Consider the following 15,968-nt stretch of genomic DNA (forward strand, 5'->3'; position numbering starts at 1 on the left):
ATTCAGGAACTTAAGAACAAAGGTATTCACTGAACTATTTTTCAATAACAAACTTGAAAATGATCTAAAATGCACAACAGGGGACTGGCTATGTAAGTTATGGTAAATCCATGTAGTGGAACACAGCAATTAAAATAACACTGTACAAAATTCTTGATGCTTTACGATAACGCTCAAAAAGTAGGTGAAATCTGTCATACTTCACATATTTACTTCGTTTTTTCTAGTTTTAAGCGAATATTTATATACATACACATAAGATGTATACATACACACAAAACTTGATAGAAATTTGCAAAATGATAAAGGCTATCTCTAATTGGTGAGCTTATAAATATTAATTTTCTTTATTCTCTTTGTACTCTCTATACTTTCTAAAATGAGCATATGTTTCTTTTATAATCGTAAAAAACCCTCAAACATTATTAAAAATAGGCTTGTACTAAGAGAGGGAGGTTTGACTTCTTTGTATACACCGTCAGAAAATAGCTTTCATGAAAAATCACGAAAATTTCTGCCTGCCTGAATTAAATGGACACACTAGGCACTCTACATTGAGTAATAATGACAGAGCGCAACTTAATTTCTGTAGACCCAAATAAATGATAGGGACTATCCCTTACAAGCTATGAAAAACTTAGGGTAAACACTTTATATCTTAATTATATCTCTGGAAGAAATACCAAATGGGTGAACTGTGTGTGGGTGGAAAGAACCGTGAGAATCTACCGCAATCTCAGCTAGTTTTTCCCAGGACCCTGCCCACCACCCTCCGTCCTCCACCTGCTCTCCACCCAGGGGATGCTAAGGGCTGCACAGCACCCCCAGGCTCCCCTGAGGCTGCTTCCAGGTGGTCCAGCCAATGGGAAGGGAGGGGTGCCTTGCTGTCCCACCTCCCACCCGCTGACCTTGGCTCTCGGTGGCTCCAGAATCACCATCTCCTCCCCTGCCACCAGGCCTTGGGCACTCATCCCTGCGTGGTGCCAATGCTGTGGAGAGCCACCTACGCATGCTGGATACTGAACCCCTGACCCAGGCTGGATTCTGTTTCTAGGCACAAGCCTGACTGACAGTGTCTTTTTCAGTGGTGTCTTAAATCTGTCAACAGTTGATTTAAACCCATGCTGCTCCTCCCAGTGCCTCAAATGCTGAGCTGCAGAACATGTGGGACAGCGCATGTATCAGTGCATATGTGAGCAGAACACACTCCCACGTACCTTCCCGGTCTTGACATCGACATAGGAAAGAGTATGCTTCCTCCAGTGCTCCTCAAATGGCTTCTTCTGCTGCCCCTGGATGGGCTTGGAGTAATCATACTCATCAATCCGCACCTGAGGCCAGAGAAAGTAAGTTTATTTCAGAAAATGTCATCAGCAATTCCATTCCAAATTTCTCATCACTCTAACAAAGCAATATAACCAGAAAACATGGCAAACTCATTAAAATGATACATGAGAGCAGTCTGATATGAACCCCTCAGAGCTCATTCAACAAGGTGCTCCACCATCCCAAGCTGACCTTATTCGGAGAGTGCTGGGAACTTCCTAGTCCATTTTTCAACCCATGTCCCTCCCCTCTACAATTCCTAATGAAAAACCGTTTGTATATATCTGATCTAAAAGAAAAGAGTATGAAATAGGGTGCCACTAAGTATCACACGCAAGAAGAATGAGGTTCATTTGCCAGCTGTGTCCTCTAGTTATTGACAGGCCCCTCACTCTGTGCCAGCCCATCCTAGGGCCTCCCACGCCCTTCCTCATTCCATTTCCACCACTGCACAAGCCCCTGACACAAGGTCAGGACCCGCGCAGGCCACACGGCTGGGCAGTGGGTTTGCAACAGCAGTGAGAGTCCAGCTCCATTTCTGCGTTTCTCTTTCTACAACTCCTAAGGCATGGATGTTGGAATTAGATTGATCTTTTATGTACTTAGAAGTTTATCAAACACTTTGTCTTTTCTGCTCGGTACTCTGGGAGATTTTGCCTTCTTCTTTCAGGCTTTTTTATTTAAATGTTTTAATTTTAGCAATTCTATGAAAATTTTCAAAAACTCTTCAAGAGAAGCTGAACGCCATTAAGGAATATCTTGCACATGGTAACAGATAACACATACAAGAGCCTCTTCAGATAAAAACCAAAAGATCCAAACACTGGGCTCTGTTTCCACTGAGGGAGGCGAGTGTGGGGGTGGGCAGAAGTGAGACCTCTTACCCAGGGGCAAGTGGGGCTGCCACACATTCCCTCATTCCTGAACATGCAACTATGGGATGAGCTCTCCTAGGCTGAGCAGGACCTGCGTGTCTGCTGTGACCACGTGAAATGAAGACATGTTCATCCCAGCCACACAAACTGCCAACCTACAGCCTGGAGAAGCTTCCAGTCCTTCAGTACACATGACAAGTATGCTCACCAGTCTTCAAACCAAATACAAGGCAAAACTAATCCAGCCCCAATCGGTGGAGGGTAAATTAATAAAACTTCACAGTAAATTAAAATCTAATTCCTCTTGCCAATTTCCCCATTCATCCACATCCAGTCAACTAGTACAGCCGCTAACAGTGAGCCCAACACTGCCCTGAACCAAAGTCTGTGTCTGTCCTGTGGGAAGTGGCTCCAGCTTTGCTGACATGTATCCTCTATAACTTGCATTTGCCCCCAAGCTCCCCTTTCCATGATTTTTTGCGATCATATGCTGAGTGCTCTTTCCTGGCAGAATCTGACAAGTGTGCTCTGCATAAAAATCAGTTCATTTAAAAAAACAGTGATCCAAGATGAGCATCTAGGATCCCTCTCCAGACCAGAGGGCAGGTCTGAAACAATGATTTACTCATCATTTTAAGTCAATAAATTAGCACTTTCTGGCAACAGGACTCGGGCTGCACTCTATCCTTTGCCCTAGTAAGGATGAGCGTGTCCTGCTTAGAGACACTGCAGTAGATGCTAATCCAAAGCAAGAAGGAGGGTCACCCTAGTACTGAGCATGGTGAGAACAAAGTTATGAAAGTTTATCAGAAGAAGAAAAATCATTTTTCTCAATTTACTTGTAGGAAAACGGGGTGCCATGCAGAGAAAGTGTGGGTCAGGGACTGGGCAATGCCAGTGGGGAGAAGACACAGGTGCACACGGGGTTTATCACCAAGGCGCACCTTGTAATCTTCCCTGGCGTGAGCACCACGTGACTCCTTCCGGGCCTCTGCTCCATAAATCGTCTGAAGCGCGCAAAGCATCAGGTTCTGCAGCTCCAGGGTCTCCACCAGGTCAGTATTCCAGACCATTCCTGGGGACACACAAGGCACCCGTGAGAGACAGACAGGACCCAGTCAGATGGGCGCTTTGGGCTGTAGCCATGGGCTCACCAGGGTCCCCTGAGAGAGCCAGGGCGGGATGATGTTGGCGCTAATTGGACGGACACGGCTCTGAAGCAGCCCACCCTGCAGACATCAGCACCCCAATTATGTGCAAGGGCCTGCAAACCGCTCACCTCTGTCAAACGTCTTCAGATGCTTAAGGTCTCCGTAGAGCTGGCTAATTTTCTCACAGCCTTCCTGTAACACGCTTCCCACACGGAACACTGCAGCATGACTTTGCATCGACTGTAATACGAAATATTTCTAAACTTTTAAGCCATATGAAGAAGCCACACCAAGAACTGTTAAACTTTCAGATTTTCTTCTTAATGTATTTCATTTTTTGGTAAAATATTTATGTAAATTAAATAGAAAAACCAGGAAATTCAGACTGAGTTTATTACTCTGAATTTTAAAATGAAATTTTTTTGTTTATGAGAAATTTTAAGACATAGTCTCTTAGCAACTTTCAAATATGCAACACAGTTGTTATTAACCATAGTCACCATTACATCCCCAAGACCTATGTTATAACTGAAAGTTTGTAGTTTTTGACCACTTTCACAAATTTTGCCCACCTTCCACCCCCTGCCTCTGGCAACCACGAACCTGTTCTATCTATGAACTTTTTTCTTTTAAGATTCCACATGTGAGTGAGATCAAATGGTATTTGTCTCTCTCCATCTGACTTATTTCATTCAGCATAATGCCCTCAAGGTCCATCCATGTTGTCGCAAATGGCAGGATTTCATTCTTTTTTATGGCTGAATAATATTCTATTGTATATATATACACACTACATCTTCTTTACCCACCCATCAATGGACACTTAGGTTGTTTCCACATCTTGACTACCATAAATGCTGCTGCAATGAACATGGGGAGCATACATCTTCTCAAGTTAGTATTTTTGTTTTCTTCGGATACATATCCTAGAAGTGGAATTGCTGGATCATATGGTAGTTCCATTTTTAATTTTTTGAGGAACCTCCATATTATTTTCTGTAGTGGCTGTACTAGTTTACATTCCCACCAACAGTGCACAACAGTTCTCTTTTCTCCACACCCTTGTCAACACTTGCCGTTTCTTGTCTTTTTGATGACAGCCATTCTAATAGGTATGAGGTGATATCTATTGTGGTTTTGATTTGCACTTCCCTGATGACTAGTGATGTTGAGCATCTTTTCATGGCCATCTGTATGTCTTCTTTGGGAAAATGTCTATTCAGGTCCTCTGCCCATTTTTTAGTTGGGTTGTTTCTTTGTTGTTGAGATGTATGAACTCTTTATTATTTTGGATATCAGCCGCTTATCAGATTAATGGTTTGCACATATTTTCTCCCATTAGGTAGGCTGCCTTTTCATTTTGTTGATGGTTTCCTTTATTGTGCAGAAGCTTTTGTTTCATGTAGCCTCACTTATTTATTTTTGCTTTTGTTGCCTTTGCTTTGGGTATCAGATTAAAAAATTCATCACCAAGACAGATGTCAAGGAGCTTACTGCCTAGGTTTTTTTCTAGAGTTTTGTAGTTTCAGGTCGTACGCTCAAGTCTTTAAACCCGTTTTGAGTTAACTCCTGTGTATGGTATAAGAAAGGGGTCCAGTTTTCCTAACACCATATACTGGTGACTGTCCTTTCCCCATTGTATATTCTTGGCTCCTTTGTTGTAAACTAATTGACCATATATGTGTAGGTTTGCTTCTGGGCTCTCTATTCTATCCCATTGATCTATAGTCCATTTTTATGCCAATACCATATTGTTTTGATTACTATAGCTTTGTAACAAAGTTTAAAGTCAGGGAGCATAATGGCTCCATCTTTGTTCTTCTTTCTCAAGATTGCTTTGGCTGTTCAGGGTCTTTTATGATTCCATACAAATTTTAGGGTTATTTTTTCTATTTCTGTGAAAAATGCCATTGGAATTTTGATAAAGATTGCACTGAATCCTGTAGATTGCTTTGGGTAGTATGGAAATTTTAACAATCTTAATTCTTTCAATCCATGAGCATGGAATATATTTCCATTTATTTGTGTCTTCTTCAATTTCTTTCACTAATGTTTTATAGTTTTCAGTTTACAGGTCTTCACTTTCTTGGTCAAATTTATTCCTAGGTATTTTATTCTGTTTGATGCAATTGGAAATGGGATTGTTTTCTTAACTTCTCTTTCTAATAGTTCATTATTAGCATATATAGGAATGAAACAGATTTTTGTATATTGATTTTGTATCCTGCAACTTTACTGGATTCATTTATGTGTTAGTTTTAACAAATTTTTGGTGGAGTCTTTAGGGTTTTCTAGATATAGTATCACGTCATCTGTAAATAGTGACAGTTTTACTTCTTCCTTTCTACTTCTGATCCCTTTTGTTTCTTCTTCCCACCTAATTGCTCTGGCTAGGGCTTCCAATACGATATTGAGTAGGAGTGGCAAGAGTGAACACCCTTGTCTTATTCCTGATCTTACAGGAAAAGCTTTCAGCTTTTCACTGTTGAGTATGATGTTGGCTGTGGGCCTGTCATATATGGCCTCTACTACATTGAGGTATATTCCCTCTATACCTACATTGTTGGGAGTTTTTATCATAGTGGATATTAAAATGAAGTTTTGATTAAAGCTTTAAAAAAATGTTTCTACTGGGGTTGGCCCCGTGGCCGAGTGGTTAAGTTTGCGTGCTCCGCTGCAGGCGGCCCAGTGTTTCGTTGGTTCAAATCCTGGGCGTGGACATGGCACTGCTCATCAAACCACGCTGAGGCAGCATCCCACATGCCACAACTAGAAAGACCCACAACGAAGAATATACAACTATGTACCGGGGGGCTTTGGGGAGAAAAAGGAAAAAAATAAAACCTTTAAAAAAAAAAAAAGTTTCTACTAAGTATGTGTCTTTTTTTTTTTTTGCAGGGAAAAGATTCACCCTGAGTTAATATCTGCTGCCAATCTTCCTCTTTTTTTTTTTCTCCACGAAGGCCCAGTGCATGGTTGTATATTCTAAGTTAGGGTCCTTCTAGTTCTTCTACATGAGCCGCTGCCACAGCATGGCAACCAACAGACGAGTGGTGTGGTTCTGCAACCAGGAAGCAAACCTGGGCCACTCAAGCAGTAAGAGCGCCGAACTTTAACCACCAGGCCATCAGAGCTGGCTCAAGTACGTGTCCTAAACCAAACCCACATACGTTATTTAAAGTGGAATATTTTGCAACTATGGCAGGCAGAGTTTCTGGAACACACCCAGGATCAGTGATTCCAAGCAGATTTCTTTTGAGGTAGGACATACTGAATGGTGGCGGACAGGGCATAAGCACTCCACCATGAATTCCCGAGGAGACAGCAGTCCTGTGCTGGTCACAGGACGCCTTGCTGCCCACTTCTGAGGTCTGGTGGTAAATGTCAGAGGAACCAGCAGACACCTCTTGGTGATACAAGCTGAGAAGTGCTAAGACTATGAGGTGGTCAGCGTCAGCAGTGAGCGGTGAGGTAGAGGGAGAAGTAAGAAGCCCAGGAACCCTCATGGTTTGCTCTTCTGGTTATTCTGTAAAAACTCCTCCTGTATTAAGTACTTCATAGCTTTCCTGTTTATGCTCATAAGAAATGTGATACAAAATAAACCTGAAATTTACTTAAGTCTGCTGAGAAGTGGGATCTATCTTTGTTTCCTATCATTGACTGATCTTTCCTTTCATCCCTCTTAAAAACCCCTTCATCATATGCTCAATCACAGGACGGACCCAGGCCTATTTCTGGACGTGACTTTGTTCCATTAATCGAGATGTCTCCTCCTCTACCAATATGAGACTAACCACTTCCTAGTTTAATTCTACTTAATAGACTTTTCATCTATTTCTTTAGAGTGTTACGTAATTATAAGATTATAATGCACACCATCAACGTCATGGTTTCTCAGGAAGAGCAAATGGAAAAAAGTCTTAGAATCTAGTAAATAAACTGTTAAAACATTCTTTTATGTCCTTCAGTATTCATATTTTTTCATACCCTTTTTACCTATTTCTGGTTAGGTTTATTCAAGGCATTTTAAACTGTGGTGGCTGCAGTGCAAATGAGCTATTAACATTTGAATGGATTACTGCTGGCATATTGGAAAGCTACTGATTTTTGTATATGAATCTTTTATCCAAACACCTTACTTCATTCTTGTATTGTTTTTACTAGGTTTTCAATTTATTCTCCTGGAATTTTCAGGTAATCATATTGGCAAGTAATGACAATTCCGTCTACTCCTTTTCAATATATACCTCATTTCTTTTTTGTTTCTTACTGATTAGCTGGAATCAGGAGAAAAACTGCTTCCCCTCCACTCAAATGTCAATCCACGAGGGCAGGAATTTTTGTTTTGCTCAGTGCTCACTCTGGCCTCATGAACACTGCCTGGCACACAGCAGACACCGATACATGCCTTGTTTGTGGTAATGTCTCTAGCACTACCTTTTTCAAATCTTTCAAGGATTTGCCATTTTCCTATCTGAACATAGGTCCCCATAGCCTATGCAATGATCAGACCTGTCCTTACTGACCTCCAACCCTGGTATCAGCACCCTACAAAAGTCCTGTGCAGTACCACTTGACTGCTTTTCCTTAAAGGTGCTTGTTTCTTTACCTGCTATTTTCCTCACCTTCCATGATGGCTCCCTGAAGCCGTCTCACCTGAAGACAGAATCAGTCCTATGAGAACGGCAGTACATGACATTTTTTCTTTTGGTGGTGTTTATGTGTATGTCCCACTGGATCCCTTTAGGGATATGACTAAAGCAAGGGGCTCCTTTTCAGAAAATGCCCCCACTCAGAAATTCTTGCAAATAATTTCAAGTGGACAGAGATCTCATTAACAGACCAAGAATTTATGTATTAGAAGAGTTTGATTCTTAACTGCTTTACATTTTATTTTTATATTATCTAAACCTGTATTATCCAATGCAATGGCCACCAACCACATGTAGCTAATTATATTAAAATTGAAATGAAATAAAATAAAAATTCAGTTCTTTAGTCAGACTGGCCACATTTCAGATGCTCCAGTCACATGTGGTCAAAGACATGGAACATCTCCATCCTCACAGAATGTTCCACTAGACATGCTCATCTGGAAGGTGAGTACTCTAACCAATGCACAGATTACGTACGGTACCACCCACTATCCATACTCTCCTCTTCCTGATTTTATGGAGGGGCAGCAATGGGCCTAATTTAAGGACATTTCCCAGAGTTGCCAGAAGCTGGGTGTGATGATGGGATGACTTTCTTGACAGTGAGATGTGCTGGGATTTCAGGAAGACTGTCAAGGGAAGCTCCCAGCTGGGCACTGAGCTTCTGCTCCTTCAGGCCGTGACATACACGATGGCCAGAGACGACCTGGGGAGGGAAGCCACACACAAGCACCCTGGAGTGCACGAGAGAAGACTGACTCCCAGATGTGCAGGGCCGTTATTTCTGCCCTGGGCGGCTCCCTCCAGCTTCTCTGTGGAAAGACATGCACTTGTACCTGATTTAGGCCCCATCTCTTTTATACTCCTATTTGAAATAGCAAGGAGTATGTCCTGCTGCTGCTGACCCCAAACCCCAGTGCAGGGCTAGTTAATGCGGAAGCCTGCTCACTCCAGTGTCCAGGTTTTACCTTCTGCATGCTGAGTCGCAGTTCCGACGTTCTTATACTGCCATCAGCAAACCTCAGTTTGTCAAGATTCATGACAGATTCTTCCCCAGCATTTGGTTTAATAGGGGGAACTTTATCTCCTAAAAAAAGAAAGCTAGAATTTAACTTGTGAAAAACATTTAGAAAAACCAGATGGATTCTGAATGACAAAAAAGGTGGACTATAACCTTTCTGGGAGTTTGGAAAGCGACAGATAACTCAGCTAACACTCTGCTAGGGCCACCCGTGCCTGAGGAACCACCTATTTACTGGGGCTAAAGAGTAACATAAGGATGGAATTTCTGGCAGAGTAGTGTCCAATAAGTAATCTCTGGATGAACAAAACAGAAACCCTCTCTCAAGTTTAAAACTTGGATTTGTGCAAACAGGCCTTTCAGGATTATTCTAGTAAAGGAAAAAGGGCATCTTCCAGAGCCGCAGTTCTCAGCCATTCAGGGAGGAGGGAGGGGGCTGGCAGCATGTTTAAAGTCCACTGCTGAGCCTGATCCTTGCACCCTCTCACCCAAACCTCAAGATCTGCTGTTTTCGCCTTCCTAAAAAGACAAATGTTTTGAGCATTTTTAAGGTTTTTGTTGGGGATGACATGTTTTGTTTTTTTTTTGAGGAAGATTAGCCCTGAGCTAACTGCTGCCAATCCTCCTCTTTTCGCTAAGGAAGACTGGCCCTGAGCTAACATCCATGCCTATCTTCCTCTACTTTATACATGGGACACCTACCACAGCATGGCTTGATGAGCGGTGCCACGTCTGCACCTGAGATCCGAACCAGCAAACCCCGGGCTGACAAAGCGGAACGTGCGCAATTAACCCGTGTGCCACCGGGCTGGTCCCGGGGATGACATGTTTTTAATGTACTTTGTTCAACACGTAATACACGCAGGACACGAAGTGCAGGACACAAGGGTCTGCAGGCGGACCAGGGCTGCTAGCAACCACGCCCTCTCCACAGACTGGGCACTGGCCCTCATGGACCTGCTCTTCTAACAGGCTGCTCTTTCTTTGGCTTGTTTTCAATGTCTTAAAAAATGATCATTCAGTAGAGTTAATTTTCTCTCTTTAGGTGCACAGTCCTACAAATTTTAACACATGTATGGGTTCCTGTAACCACCATAATCAGGACACAGAACAGGGTTTAAACATTTTAACATTTAAAATGTTCACGTTTGGGGGGAAGTAGTGGTGCAAACATTTTTTCCTTTCCTTTTTCATTTTTAAAAATTAAATTAGAGTACAATACCATTTTTAGTGTAGAGTTCTGCAAGTTTTGACAGTTACATAAAGCCCCACCACAAGCAGGATATAGTCCCCAGCAGCCAGTGATCCAACTTATTCCCAAGTTTTGCCTTTTCCAGATTGTCATATAAACAGAATCATATGTATGTAGGCTTTTGAGCCTGGATCACACAGCCTAATACATTGAGATTCATTCAAGTTGTTGCTTGTATGGGTAGTGTGTTTCTTTTTACTGCTGAGTTTAGAAAAATTTTAAAAAGTGTGCATTGATCCTTTAGATACAAAAGGACAAAGTATTCTTACAAAACTTCCTTTTTCTCATTTCCAAAGAAAGGGAACCTCCAATTTTCTGTTTGCTCTGAGAGATCTGATGCCCGACTCTCTGTTACAGTGAAATGAGCACTAGATCTGGTGTCAGACTAAGTGGGCTCGACTCCTGCCTTTGCAGCAAGGATGGGGACAAGGCCCTGCCTTGGCGTTTCAGCCTTGAGCTGTGGTCAAAGCAAGGGGGAGAGTATGTCCGAAAATGTGCCTTGTCCTCTTTATTAGGTGCATCTTGACAGCTGCAGACATGAAAGGGCACAGCACCTTGTTACACTAAGGGCTATGTTTATTAGTGGGTTAGCAAGACTGCACTGTTTCTACAGCATAACTTTCGCCGATTTAAAATCCATACAAAAAGCTTTTGTTCAATAAAAACAGAACTGATACACAACAATTAACACAGTGACATGTCCTGGGAAGAGTGGGGGCCCGGGGAAGCTCCCATCCTTGCCTTAGGAACAGTGCCTCCACCTCGGTGTCATTCCAAGGAAAATGGTCAAGGTGACCATTGTGAAGACCCTTTCGAAGGTCACAGCAACAGTGTCCTCTCCTTAGTGGGACTCAGAAAGTGTGGATTCACACTCCCAGGACGTGGTACTGACATGGCATTTCTTCCCAGCAAGATCAGTGACTGAGCTCCACTCTGTCACTGAAGGGCCACCGTGACCACCCTTCCTCTGTCTACAGTAAGCCATCCCGCTCTCCTTTAACAGACCAGTTACATTTCCTTTCTAGAACAGCCTCAATCCTTTTCCTGGAACAAGGCACATATTCATTTATACTTATTATTTACAAGATTTCATAGCAAGTCACTTATATCAGGCAAGCAATATATGGTAAACTTCCCCGCAAAATAACAATTTCCTGATAGTGACTTTTTTTTAAGTTTTTCTTTTTTCTAAAGATAGCATCTGAGCTAACATCTGTTGCCAATCTTTCGTGTTTTTTTTTTTAATTGCTTTTTCTCCCCAAATCCCTCCAGCACATAGTTGTATATTTTAGTTGTGGGTCCTGCTAGTTGTCGCATGTGGGACACCACCTCAACATGGCCTGATGAGTGTGCCATGTCCGCACCCAGGATTCAAACAGGCGAAACCCTGGGCCGCCGAAACAGAGCACACGAACTTAACCACTTGGCCACAGGGCCAGCCCCGATAGTGACTTTTCTAAGCAGACATCATGAGAGCAAAGAAGAAAATTTGACCAAAAAAAAGGTTACCCTCAACTATTAAGTTAAAAATACTACCACTAACTGATCACTAAGCGAATTTCCAATTATAAATCAAGACTTTGTAACCTCTCCCTCCTGAGACAGCCGGGCTACTTAAGAAAACACATACCAGGTTTGCAGGACTCTGCAATACTCAGGGCACACGCCCGGCCAAAGACAACCAGGTCCAAGAGCGAGTTTGCCCCAAGACGGTTGGCGCCATGCACTGAGGCACAGGCGGCCTCCCCACAAGCGTACAGGCCAGGCACGACCTGATCCTGGCCGTTCACATGCTTCAGAACCTGTGGGAAAGAAGACAGAGGACTGAAGGAGCGCAGTGTGCACAGGCCCACCCCATCCCCTGCCGTGGAGTGTCTGTGCCATAGTCAGAGAAAAAAGAGGAAGTCAGGACTGATCCACTCACTACAAGGAACCCTCTGAGTCGTCTCCTCCCTCAGTTGCCCTGTGCCGAGGTCCAAGGACCCCGAAGGCGGCGCCTGTGACCTAACCCCAGGTCTAATGTGTATTAGAAACCTCCTCCCACCTCTGATGTGACCCCCTTTATTCCCACACTCCAGGCCTAGACTCAGATGAAGGGAGCATGGCAGGGGCAGGGAGGAGACCCGAGTTGTCAATCAGACTGTCCAACCTATGAGTCACCTATAAAGTGTGAGAGCAGTTCCTGCCCACCTCGCCTGGTGAGGAACTAAAATAAGGTAACTGACTGAAAAGCTCTCTGTGAAGTGAAAACCACCCACAGGGATTAACTGTAAAAACAACTTGCAAGTTCACTGTAAAAATAACAAGATCATATAGAAAAATAATTATAACTGGAAAGAATTGCAAATGATACTGTATCTACGGCTCTTCACTAAGGAGGGATTTATAAATTATTAATAATTGTTATTAAGCAGTAAATGCAAAATCTGGAATAGAACTAAGGCCTTCCCCTGCCCTTCGGTAGCAGTGATTTAAAGTAAGTGCAGCCTACCAAATGACACAGTACTTTTTTGAGGAAAATATCTGTCTTTTCCTCTAATTAAGATCCAAAGGGACAACTGCGAGGTGGCCCACTGCTCCTGCCCCCTTTCCGGCAGTGAAGGGGTCTCAGTGGCATCACCTGCCCCTTGTAGTTGGTGGGAATGCCACCCATGTTATAATGCACGGTGGGAAGGACAGGGATGGGCTCCTTGGTGACATCCACACCCGCGAAGATCATGGCCGTCTCTGAAATGCCTGGTAGGCGTGTGGCCAGCTGCTGGGGGGGAAGGTGGTGCAACTGCAGGTAGACATGATCCTTCTCAGGGCCACAGCCTCTGGTGAAAAAGGACATCACAGCATGAGACAAAGAATAGTAATTATACAAAACGTGAGGTCACAAAATCATTGAAGCATATGAGGCTCCACATGATTTGATGCTCAAGACAGTTTCCCCCTCAATACTCATCACATCTTTCCCAAGCACCTGCGACGCACCAGGGTGGACACCAGGTACGGAGACATAGCCGCGAACAACACAGACAGACATCCTGCCCGCCCTGAGCTCACACTCCAGTCTCGGGAGGTCACAATTTGCTATGTTTCCCTTGGTAAATGTGTGAGAAAGACCTTTTATACCAAATATCCCAAAGAACCATTCGACTTTTTATGTAAAAATGTAAAGCCTCTAAAGGCTCCACCAACAGATATTTGACAAGTGTCACCACAGTAAGGCACAGTGTCGGGCATGGAGAGCCCAACGCTGCTTTACAGAAGAACAAGTAGCCCACACACCTTGAAGATCCCAAAACATCTGTGGGTTAGAACACAAGACAACACCTGAGGCTCACATGCTAACATTTGGCGGGGGGGGGGGTGTCTGTTTGCCTCTATCACACACACACTTAAACACACATATGATGTTCCAGATTTGAGATCAACATCAAGCTGGCTAAACTTCTCAAAATGCAGGTCTCTAGAAAGAGCATAAACTGACAGACAAGAGGCAGCAGAGATGTTCCACACGTGCCTAGAGAGGTGGGGTGGGTGGGGTGCTGAAACTCAGCCTGAAGCCACAGCAGCCACCAAAGGCAAAGGCGGCGTGTGTGTGCTGTACATACGTGTGCGCTCAGACACCTGTGGGGACAATCACACAGACCTGCCCTCCCGGATTTCCAGAGTCATGGACCGAGACACAACATCTCTGGATGCCAGGTCCTTTGCGACGGGGGCGTACCGCTCCATGAACCTTTCGCCCTGACTGTTGATGAGGATGCCACCCTCTCCGCGGCATCCTTCCGTGATCAGACAGCCAGCACCATATATGCCTGCAAAGAGCCCAATCGATCAAACATTTATAACCCAACAACTGCTTGGTCTGTATTTCAAACGCAAATATTTTTTTCAAGACATTTTTGAGGAGACAGAAGGAAAGGGTATGCAAAGGACATGAATAGAAAAAGAAAAAAGGTGAAAGGTCAGGAGCGGTAGGAAGTCTGATAGCTGATAAGGCCGTGGTGAGGAGAGAGGACACTGCCGTTGATGATAAGCAGCACTGCAACACTCCGGTTACTGCTTATCTGAAACCTTCAACACAACTGAGCATGTGTTAAATCCCTCAGGTTTTGTTGTAATTTGTGAATGTCCTTTTGCACCATGAAATTGTGGCAACTAGTTTAGGTAAGAAAAACCAGCTTGGAAAGGTCCTATCTAAAGAACCCAATGAAAACTACGGCAATAATTATTATAGTTAATACATATACTCTACTTGCTATGTACAATTCTACATTTTGCAACAACCCCAGGTAACGTTATCCCCATTTTCAGAGATGAGTAATTAAAGCTTGGTGACCTGTCCACGCTCCCGAAGCTGGGAGGGCAGAGCTCAGATTCAAACCTGGCTACACACAGGGTCTGCCTTGATCCTGACTGTCCCTAGTGGCCTGAAAACGCAGAATAGGAGACAAATACATCAACAACGTAATCTGAAAGCTAATACTTTCATTAGTATACCAAAAGAGTCACCTTGCTTTTAGAACAAGAATGCAAATTCCTGCATTTCAACTGCCTCTCAGTTTTCCTAGTTTCAATGGCATTTTTTCCACTGTTTTATTTCTCATACATTGAAAAAGCATAGGAAATGGAACTCTAAATAAATTAGAGGGGATTCAGAAGTCTTAGACATTTTACTGGTTAAAAATAATAATAAAAAACCACCTAAAACATTTTTTATTTTTCATTTCTGCCAGGGATCAGAAACAATATACTGACAGAGCAAAGAGAAAAACAAGGCCTAGCTCTTTAGCATGGGGGCTGTTGCTACCACGTATGGAGTCTCCTCAGTTGACAGGCCAGAAAAGCAACCCAGAAACAAAGTTCAGGATGAGATTCATCTCTCCCAAGAGCAGATCTCTTTCTCTCAGATTCATTTCTGGATAACATCCCCTAAACACTCTCAAACCTGCACCCCTAGCCTGGACCCTCCTTCCAAATCCCACATTTGTACACTCAATTGTGAATGTATTACCCAAGACAAGCTCATCTCCGCCCATGACTGGCACCCTCAATCATCAACATCTCATGGAGCTCTGTTTGTCACAGGTGCATCCTTAGTTCACTCACAACTGTGGCAGCCTGATGTTCTCACTACAAAACTGCAATCTGCCCATGCCCCTTCTCTGGTCAAATGTATTTCCCCTAGTCTCAGGATAGTGACTGAAGTCCTACTATGTGCCAGGCAGTGAGAACAGGGCAGTAAATGAGACAGAACTGTCCCCACCTCCTGGAGCGGACAGCCTGCTTGGGGAGAGGGACACCAAAAAATCACTGCTTTATGACTGGAATAAGTACCGCCAAGGCAAGGTGCAGAGTTGACACAGTCACCTAAATTGCCTTGGGAGAAACAGGGAAAAGTCTTGAGGAATTGACAAGCTAGGATCTGAGACACAAGGAAGCAGATGATCAGAAACACGTCAGTACCTGGCACTGTAGAGGAGCATTCAATAGGCATCAAGGGCTTAGAAGACACACAGAGCCCTGCTTCCCTACCTGTAGGGTGGAACTGAACGAACTCCAAGTCCTGGCAGGGAAGGCCTGCCCTGGTGATCATGGCCGTGCCGTCGCCTGTGCTGGTGTGGGCAGACGTGCAGCTGAAGTAGGTGCGCCCATAGCCTCTGGAAAACAGACGTGCCAGCAGGGAGAGTGATGACT

The 15,968-nt window shown here is 43.7% G+C and overlaps 1 protein-coding gene across 3 annotated transcripts in view; it reads right to left on the reverse strand.

Moving 5' to 3' along the window:
* The window catches only part of SDHA (succinate dehydrogenase complex flavoprotein subunit A), a 28,617-nt gene that overhangs the window by 1,287 nt on the left and 11,362 nt on the right, over positions 1-15,968 (reverse strand). For all 3 annotated transcript variants that reach the window (XM_023625909.2, XM_014734954.3, XM_070246169.1), the window contains exons 7-14: positions 15,807-15,931; positions 13,918-14,086; positions 12,901-13,096; positions 11,911-12,082; positions 8,976-9,094; positions 3,481-3,592; positions 3,146-3,276; positions 1,218-1,331 (exon numbers count right to left, since the gene is read on the reverse strand). In XM_023625909.2, coding sequence (XP_023481677.1) covers positions 1,218-1,331; positions 3,146-3,276; positions 3,481-3,592; positions 8,976-9,094; positions 11,911-12,082; positions 12,901-13,096; positions 13,918-14,086; positions 15,807-15,931 — 1,138 coding nt within the window. The remainder of the gene's footprint in view (positions 1-1,217; positions 1,332-3,145; positions 3,277-3,480; positions 3,593-8,975; positions 9,095-11,910; positions 12,083-12,900; positions 13,097-13,917; positions 14,087-15,806; positions 15,932-15,968) is intronic.

The sequence above is a fragment of the Equus caballus genome, chromosome 21 (assembly GCF_041296265.1).
Source record: "Equus caballus isolate H_3958 breed thoroughbred chromosome 21, TB-T2T, whole genome shotgun sequence".
Taxonomy (NCBI): Eukaryota; Metazoa; Chordata; class Mammalia; order Perissodactyla; family Equidae; genus Equus; species Equus caballus.